Source organism: Zeus faber, assembly GCF_960531495.2.
Source record: "Zeus faber genome assembly, chromosome: 14".
Lineage (NCBI taxonomy): Eukaryota > Metazoa > Chordata > Actinopteri > Zeiformes > Zeidae > Zeus > Zeus faber.
In genome coordinates this window covers 31,768,970-31,777,962 of record NC_137200.1, presented here as the reverse complement: position 1 = coordinate 31,777,962, position 8,993 = coordinate 31,768,970, and the positions used below count along the sequence as shown (strand labels likewise).

General features: G+C 42.1%; 1 protein-coding gene across 1 annotated transcript in view; it reads left to right on the top strand.

Moving 5' to 3' along the window:
* LOC307240254 (uncharacterized protein) overlaps window positions 1-8,729 on the top strand; it is a 9,865-nt gene extending 1,136 nt beyond the window's left edge. Inside the window, exons 2-5 of the mRNA XM_080013976.1 lie at window positions 594-750; window positions 839-1,222; window positions 3,267-3,677; window positions 7,433-8,729. Coding sequence (XP_079870102.1) covers window positions 594-750; window positions 839-1,222; window positions 3,267-3,677; window positions 7,433-8,229 — 1,749 coding nt within the window. The 3' untranslated portion in view covers window positions 8,230-8,729. The remainder of the gene's footprint in view (window positions 1-593; window positions 751-838; window positions 1,223-3,266; window positions 3,678-7,432) is intronic.
* The last annotated feature ends 264 nt before the right edge of the window (window positions 8,730-8,993 follow it).

Below are 8,993 nucleotides of genomic sequence, written 5' to 3'. Positions count from 1 at the left end.
TCCACATCTCATTGAAATGTACAAAGTCCACATGCAGCTAAAAGGCACAAATTCATTATTGTTCATAAGAATAAACTCAGAATTTCCTGTCCTATTTAAATTAATCAGATATATATTTAGGCATTAAATATCCAGACCTAGTTTATTTTTACAAGACCTTCATACAAGACATCATACAAGTTAGGCTGACAGCACGGTGGCACAGTGCATTGCACTGCTGCCTCACAGCAAGAAGGTCCTGGGTTCAATAATCACCTGGGGTGCTGTTGGCACCATGCCCTGGTGGGTTATCTCCCAATGAGGGTCCTTTCTGTGTGGAGTTTGCATGTTCTCCCCATGCTCACATGGGGTTTCCTCCACCTACCATCAGTAAGGACCCCCGGAGGAAGGACAAGCCAGGATGGTTAAATGCAGAGAAACCATTTCACCAGCACCATCCAGAGCGTGTGTGTGCATGTGTTGTAGTGGCATGTCGTGTGACAAATTAAGATTTTTCTTCCTCTTGAAGCATTAAAGTTGTTGAAGTCTGAACCTCAGCTTAACTTGCTTTGTTATTTATAAGTTATTAAAGTGTGTGTGCTTGGTGCTTGCAGCCGGTTCGTCCCTACATCGTGATCACACACTCTGCAGCGCCACTCGTCTCACAGCTGCAGGGACAAACCCTGACCACACCCATCATTTACACACATCCAATAGGAGAAGAGCAACAGAGGAATCAATCACACCTCCAGCCAATCTTCATTCAGCAAGGTAAAGGATGTTTAAATCAACATGAAAAGCATTTTTTTACACTAAAAGTGTAGGTGACTGAGTTTTCCTCCCTGTGTCTGTATGGCAGCGTTCCCTCCAGAGCTCCAGCAGCTCTCTGTCTGTAAAGAGGAGCTTCCCCCTGAGCAGCAGGAGTGGAGCTCCAGTCTGGGCCAGGAGGAGCCAGAGCCCCCACACATTAAAGAGGAAGAGGAGGAGTTCCCTGTGAAGAGGGAACATGATGAAGAGTGCGCTCAGTGGTCCCAGCTTCATCAGTGGCAAACTGAGGAGAAGAGAGAGGCAGAACCTGTAGCCAGCACCTCAACTGAACAGATGGAAACAGAAGTAGATCCAGAAGATACAGCTGCTGCTTTAGAACCAAGTGGTGCTCAACAGCTCTTCTCTCTGCACTGTTCTAAACCTGAGGCTAAAGACGGTGATGGAGGTTGGAAGGAGACCACAGAACCTCCGTCAGGTAACTGCTTGTTTTCTTTCTCCCCCCAAGCTCTCCCGCTTAGTCATTGAGTTGGACAAGTTTTTATTTAAGCTCCTCACCCTTTTTCTAAGCCTGAGCACAGCGACCTTGTGAAGAAGCCTCATTTCGGCTGCCTGTACACTGTTTTCTATCAGTCACTACCCGAAGCTGATGACCATCTGTGAACATCGGAACAAAGATTGACCAGTAAATTAAGATCTTTGCCTCTTGGCTGCACTCTCTCCATCATGATGGTCCGGTACAGCACCTGCATAACTGCAGACGCCTCCTTCATCATTCTTTGAGTCTCATATTTCCATTCACCTGCATCCATCCACACAACCCTGCGCTGCTTCATAATCCAACACTTGTACCTCTTTTACAAATGAAACAGTAAAAGATGTTCATATCAGTTGGTGTGTAGTGAGTGGTCTACTACTTCTGCTGATCTCAATCGGTCCGACCACATTCACACGCACACACGCAAAAAAACCATCATAATTGGCAGTTAAATGATTTTCTAAAATGTATAAAATAATCTACCTCTCCTATAAATTAACATACTTTATTCTAAAACACACCGTGCATGCGACTAAAATAAAACGGACATGATTCAGACCCATTGTTCTGTAGCTGCAAGTGTTCGTGAGCACACAAACACAGAATATTTTTTTTACTGTTTTCGACCCCTACACTTTGTGTGTTTTGACTGGCTCCAGTGCCACAAAATAATGAGGCACACAGCACCAGGTTAGATGCAAACAGAATGGGTTTATTTACAAAAAGGGCAAAAGAATAAAATATCAAACAAAGCCCCACTGATGTCAAGCAGGTAGGACAAAATACACACACACACACACACACACACACACACACAAAGTTTGTAACCACTACAAAGCGATTGAGTCTACACTACGTAGCTTGCACGATATGACTGCATTCGTAGTAGGGGTGTCAAGGTTCTGATTCCGCATCGATTTTGAACTTCAAAATCACAAACAGGTTCGCCATTCTCCCCATATTTTTGTGGGTAATATTGTCCGACATTGTTTACATTACATTACATTTAGTCATTTAGCAGACGCTTTTATCCAAAGCGACTTACAATTATTCAAAGACCGACGGACGCAGCCATCAGGAGCAATTAGGGGTTAAGTGTCTTGCTCAAGGACACTACAGCATGCTAGCAGGAGGAGCCTGGGATCCAACCAGCAACCTTTGGATCACTAGACCACCAGCTCTACCTCCTGAGCCACCATCCCCGACCATCCCGATTGTCACCATAATGGGGCGGTCAAGAGCCGCTGTTAAGCAAATGCAGTGTGCCTTGCACACTGCATTTGCGGGGCCACCTTGCAGGGCCACCTTGCGGGGCCCTCCAGAGTCGACTGTGGCTCCCGGCTCCGAACCGACTTTGACTCGCCGCATCCCTCAATACACACTGCGATGCCCACCTGGCAGGAGGGCTGCAGGAACAAAATTCTAATAGAATTTGAATATTACAAAAAAACTAACAATAAAGTTCAATAATTTCATTCAGTTTATTTAACAGTGAATGCACATTAGTGAGAAATATACCCGTAACAATGTGCGAAGTCCGCGTCAGTAGACCAGACCAGAATGTCCAGTAATTCCAAAGATGTAGCGATGAAAGTGGGAAATAAACCCGACCATCATCAACAGGATGTCCTCTAGTGCAGTGGTTCCCAATCACCGGCTCAGCTACTACTAATAATAATAATATGTATAATATGTGTAATAATAATGCATCGAAATGGGTTTTTAGCACCGCTGGAAACGTCACCCCTCCCCCCCACCCCCCATTTTACTACAAATAAAATGGAGTTCCAGTATGTAATAAACAGTAAGTTGTCTTGAATCTCACCTTATAATTCTCACAATTTTGAGTGTAGAGGGGCGTGTGACATTATGTAATTTATTAATTAATTACATGTTTCATGTTATTGTAAACTGTGATTCGATTTGAATATTGTATGCACCATTCATAAGGTTTCACTTATCTTTCTGTGTGTCTGTATGGCAGCGTTCCCTCCAGAGCTCCAGCAGCTCTCTGTCTGTAAAGAGGAGCTTCCATCTGAGCAGCAGGAGTGGAGCCCCAGTCTGGGCCAGGAGGAGCCAGAGCCCCCACACATTAAAGAGGAAGAGGAGGAGTTCCCTGTGAAGAGGGAAGAGGATGAAGAGTGCGCTCAGTGGTCCCAGCTTCATCAGTGGCAAACTGAGGAGAAGAGAGAGGCGGAACCTGTAGCCAGCACCTCAACTGAACAGATGGGTACAGAAGGTGATGGAGAGGACTGGGGAGTGTCAGAAGCAGCCAGTACCTCAGATCCAGCTGCTGCTTTAGAACCAGCTGGTGCTGAGCAGCTCTTCTTTTCACACTCTTCTGAAACTGAAGACAGTGATGAAGGTTGGATGGAGACCAGACAACCCCAGTCAGGTACGTATTCTTTGTTTTTTTTCTCCTAAGCTGTTAACCGGATGATTGTTGATTCGCCATTTAATAAAAGTAAGCAAAGCAATATGAGCACTACAGATATTCACTAATTAAACACTAATTAATCCTATTGACATTTATAGTTTGGTCATTGAGCCTTGGTATAGAAAGAGATCTCCGCTTTCTACTATGAAAAAATCTCAAGGTTGTCAGATGATACAGCCATCCTATGTCTCAAGTTGAGCTACTCTGATTGTCAACTTCATAAGTCTATGATCCAATGCCTTGTTCAGTGTTGTGAACACTTTTTCACCCTCAACGTTAATCAAACAGAATTTAGTGTTTGACCCCAAATCCATTGGTGACCACTCTCCAGTGGTAATCCATGACCAGAGGTTAGGACAGGTGAGCTCTTACAGATAAATAATAATAATGTATACTTTATTAACCCCTATGGGGAAAGTGGTTCTCTATATTTACCCATCCTAGTATCTGATGCAGTGATACTCATCTCTTTTTTGGCTCTTTTATGACTTGTTGTGGCTCTTTAAAGTTTTATTTAAAATTTAATTAAAAAAATTCTCAAAGTATTTCAATACATTTTGTCTGGGACATTGTCTGCAGTATTCAAAACTGAATTTCACATCAGACACATCAACCCATGACGGCTTCGAGAGAGAGCACATCTATAGAAATATGTTTCCTGCTTGTGATCAATGATCTGTTTACTCAGTGATCAATGGCTGATCGCCTGGTTTCCACTGGCAATTTGTGGCAATCAATTGTATATTTTTCACATTTAATTATATTATTACTGTATATAAGTAATAACCTGGAGCTGCAACTTATACCGTCCCAACCGTGCCTTGTGAGACCAACGTGTTCAAATCCTCCATCGGTTTCCACGCTACAAGCACCACAACAGCCTCCATGCAATAATACATAGAAAAAAAAACTTTTATCCTCAGTAAAAGCCACATTTTAATTTAAGCCTCATTTTAAAATGCATAATGGTTTGATGGAGGAAAGGGACGATTCACAAATGTGGCTTTTGCAAAAAATGCTTCTTGTTGATGTGGCTCCTGAGCTGGGAAAGGTTGGGTGCCGCTGATCCGATGTATCGAGGAGCAGCGGGCTGGTCGCAGTTGCGGGGGTTGGGTGTCTTGCTCAAGGACACTTCAGCCAGCCACTTCACACCAGCCAGGGATTGAATCAGCAATCTTCGGATCAGTAGACGACCTGCTCTGCCACATGAGCTACTGGGAGGGGCAGTAGGTCACCTAGATGACCAACTGTAAAATTACGTAAGGTAACTGATGTGGAGTGTCCAGGTGGGAAATTTCTGCTCCAGAGTTCAGCAGAGACTGCACTTCCTGCCAAGGTGATGTTTTTATTAGACAGGCACAGAAAATAATTTCAGACCCTACACATGTCCTCCACTCTGAGTACCAGCTCCTCCCATCAGACAGACGTTTCAGGGTCTCCCGGTGTAGGCCGAACTGCTTTAAGCACTCCTTTGTCCCCCCGTCCATCAAAGCGCTTAACATCACCTAAGAGAACTTTCATCCCATATGAATGTTTTCATGTACTGCATGTTGGGGTTATATACACCGATTAGCCACAATATTAAAATCACCACTAATAACCACTTATATTGTGTAGCTCCACCTCATCTTGCCAAAACGGCTGTAACGTGGAGGGATGGACTCCACAAGACTCACCAAGACTTTAGCAGCAGATCCTTTAAGTCCTAGAAGTTGGAGGTGGGGCCCCCATGGATCAGGCTTGTTGTTCCAGCACATCCCAAAGATGCTCCATTGGATTGACATCTGGGGAATTTGGAGGTCGAATCAACACCTTGAACTCTTTGTCATGTTCCTCATACTATTCCTGAACAGTTTTTGCAGTGTGGCAGGTGAAAGAGGCCACTGCCATCAGGGAACACCGTTTCCAGGTGTGCAACAATGTTTAGGGAGGTGGAGCGTGTCAAAGTAACATCCACATGAACGCCAGGACCACAAGGTTTCTCAGCAGAACATTGTCCCGAGCGTCACACTGCCCCACTGGCTTGTCTTCTTCCCATAATGCATCCTGGTGACATCTCTTCCCCAGGTAAACGACACACACACACACACACACACACACACCCATCCACATGATGTAGAAGAAAACATGATTCATCAGACCTCCACCTTCTTCCATTGCTCCATGGTCCAATTGTGACCCTCACATGTCCATTGTAGGTGCTTTCAGGGCTGGACAGGGTTCAGCATGGACACTGTGAGCGCTCCCATACGCAGCAAGCTGTGAGGCACTGTGTGTTCTGACACCTTTTATCATAGCCAGCATTAGCTCTTTCACCAATTTGTGCTTCAGTAGCTCTTTCGTGGGATCAAACCAGACAGGCTAGACTTCGCTCCATACACGCATCAATGCGCCTTGGGTGCCCATGACCCATGTTTTCCCCGGATTGTATAATCGTCTCATTTCACAATATTAACTGTCAAAAGGTTGGGTTATATTCTTTGTTGGCCAAATACTGTAGTTTGCTATGTAGATGCAGTGTTAACTACATTGTTCTGGACTATTATTTTTAGCGGAAGCTAAACTGTGGAAGCATTGCATTTGCTAAGCGCACCCCTGCACTAGGTATACTAGCTGTGAAACTAGTAGTGCTGTCAAAATTTATTCATTTTGTAATTAATTAGAAATATTTAACGTGGGAAAAAAAAAAATATATATATATATATATATATATATATATATATATATATATATATAAACGCAGCTGCGTTTTGTTTTGTTCCTGGGCCACACCAGAGGCAACACATGAAGGCAGCAACACATCAGCAACGTGAAAGTGGTTTGACGATACGTCGATTACTTCCGGTTCCAGGTCTGTCTTCATTCCGTCCAACGCGCTAGCATAAGAAGAACGTTATTCAGATTTGGAGATTTTTTTATTAACATAGTTGGATTATTTTGTGAGTTTAGCGTTTGTTTATATTTTACACAGCAGCTTCCGGCTTGAATATAATGTGTTTTATCACTGAAATTAATAATAATATTTAAATAAATGACAGCTATTAACAGGAGGAAGGTGCTGCCGGTTCTTCTCCTTGGGTCCAAAGGAGGAGGATGCAGGAGATTTCCAGAATCTATTTGTGTATTTATTGAGCTGTTTCTGTAATAGTGTTTTCTGATTATTTTATTTGTTTTCAGTTATATGTGGTTTTATTATAAAATGAAGAAAAACATGCAATGGATATATTCTTGTACATTTAATAAAAAAAAACATTTGAATGGCCTAATAATACCTTAATTTCCATTTATATTAAAGCATATGAGAAATGATTGGCTTCTAAGCTGATATCTATCTTTGAAATTCAACTGACTTAAATATATAGGCCTGGGTTTTGTTTTTATTTCTATAAGAAATATGCCTTTCAAGCTGACAGTCATGGTTTTATTGGAAATCTGTCGGTCACAGAAGAGACTGTTCAAAGTTAAAAAGATGAAATTAAATAATAGTATTTAAATATACTTCTACATTAATTCCGTGATTTTACATTTTAATATCCCTTATTACAAGCTCCAGTCTTTAGAAAAAAGCAATTTAAAAAAAAGTAAATTGTTCGATTAATTTGCAAATTAACCCTTTTTTTCCAGTGATGAGCCTTTACTCAACATCCTACATTCTTGGTGTCCTCTGACATGTTTTATAATCCACTCTTGCCTTTCTTTCCCTCTTCTCTTAGGTTATCACAGAAAACGTCATCCTACTCACAGAAGAAAGAAACAATACAACTGTGAACAGTGCGGGAAGTGCTTTACGACAAGGGCTCAAGTAAAAGTACATCAGCGTGTTCACACAGGAGAAAAACCTTACCCATGTGAACAGTGTGGGAAGCGATTCAGTCAATTAGGACATCTCAAACAACATCAGCTTACACACACAGGAGAGAAACCATACCCATGTGAACAGTGTGACAAGAGCTTTACAACAAGGGGAGAAGTAAAAGTACATCAGCACCGTATTCATACTGGAGAGAAACCGCACCCCTGTGAGCAGTGCGGAAAGAGCTTTACAACAAAGGCTGAAGTAAAAGTACACCAGCGGACACACACAGGAGAGAAACCTTACCCATGTGAACATTGTGGGAAGAGATTCAGTCAATTAGGAACCCTCAAACAACATCAACTTACACATACAGGAAAGAAACCTTACCACTGTGAACAGTGTGGGAAAAGTTTTATGACGAGGGCTGAAGTAAAAGTACACCAGCGTACACACACAGGAGAGAAACCATACTCCTGTGAAAACTGTGGGAAACGATTCAGTCATTCAACCAATCTCAAGATTCATCGTCGTATTCACACAGGAGAGAAGCCTTACCCCTGTGAACAATGTGGGAAGAGATTCAGTAAATCAACCCATCTCAAACAACATCAGTTTACACACACAGGAGAGAAACGTTACCCCTGTGAACAGTGTGGGAAGAGATTTACGACAAAGGGTTATTTAAAAGTACATCAGCGTACGCACACGCGATAGAAACCTTACACCCTGTGAACATGGTGGGGAAAGATTTAGTTGCCTCGATCTAAAAACATATCAGCGATTTCACATTGGAATGAGACCATATGACTGTGAACAGTGTAGGAAGAGCTTGTGTTCTAAAAGTCGTCTCAATACGACGCAGAATGTTGGTGCCTGAACTACTGGTACCAGGTGAGAGCGGCCAAGTCTCTCCCCGGGCGCTGTACTGACGCCTTTTCACATCATGGACCCATTAGAGAAACTTCCCAAACACTTTGGAATGTGGAATGTTAAAATTGGATAACAGGAAGGGATGACATCAGTTCTTCATTTTTCTAAATGGAGTTGCGTGTTTCTTAGCACTCCAACCACCTCGCTTCAAAAAGGCTGAACAGACCAAGACAATGATGATTTTGTCTTTATTCTTGCGTTGTGACCTCTCGAGTTCAAAACAAAAACATGAGACTGAGACGATCATGCCTTGCGTTCTTGGTGCTGTTGAATATAAGTTACATTCTGAGATAAAGTATTACTATTTGTGAAGTGTAATTGTAAAATCTTGATCATTTAATTCCTAATTTATCTTTGTAAATCAATGTTATTCTAATACTGGAATATTATACAACAATATTACAGTATTACAATATTGTTAGATGATTATTTTACGTTTAATGTTTTTATTGAGAAGAAGCTTTGTATTTTACAGACATTCTGATGAATTCATGGCTTCTGTTTTAAACTGCATATAAAACAACATATAATAGTCAAACAAAATGTCT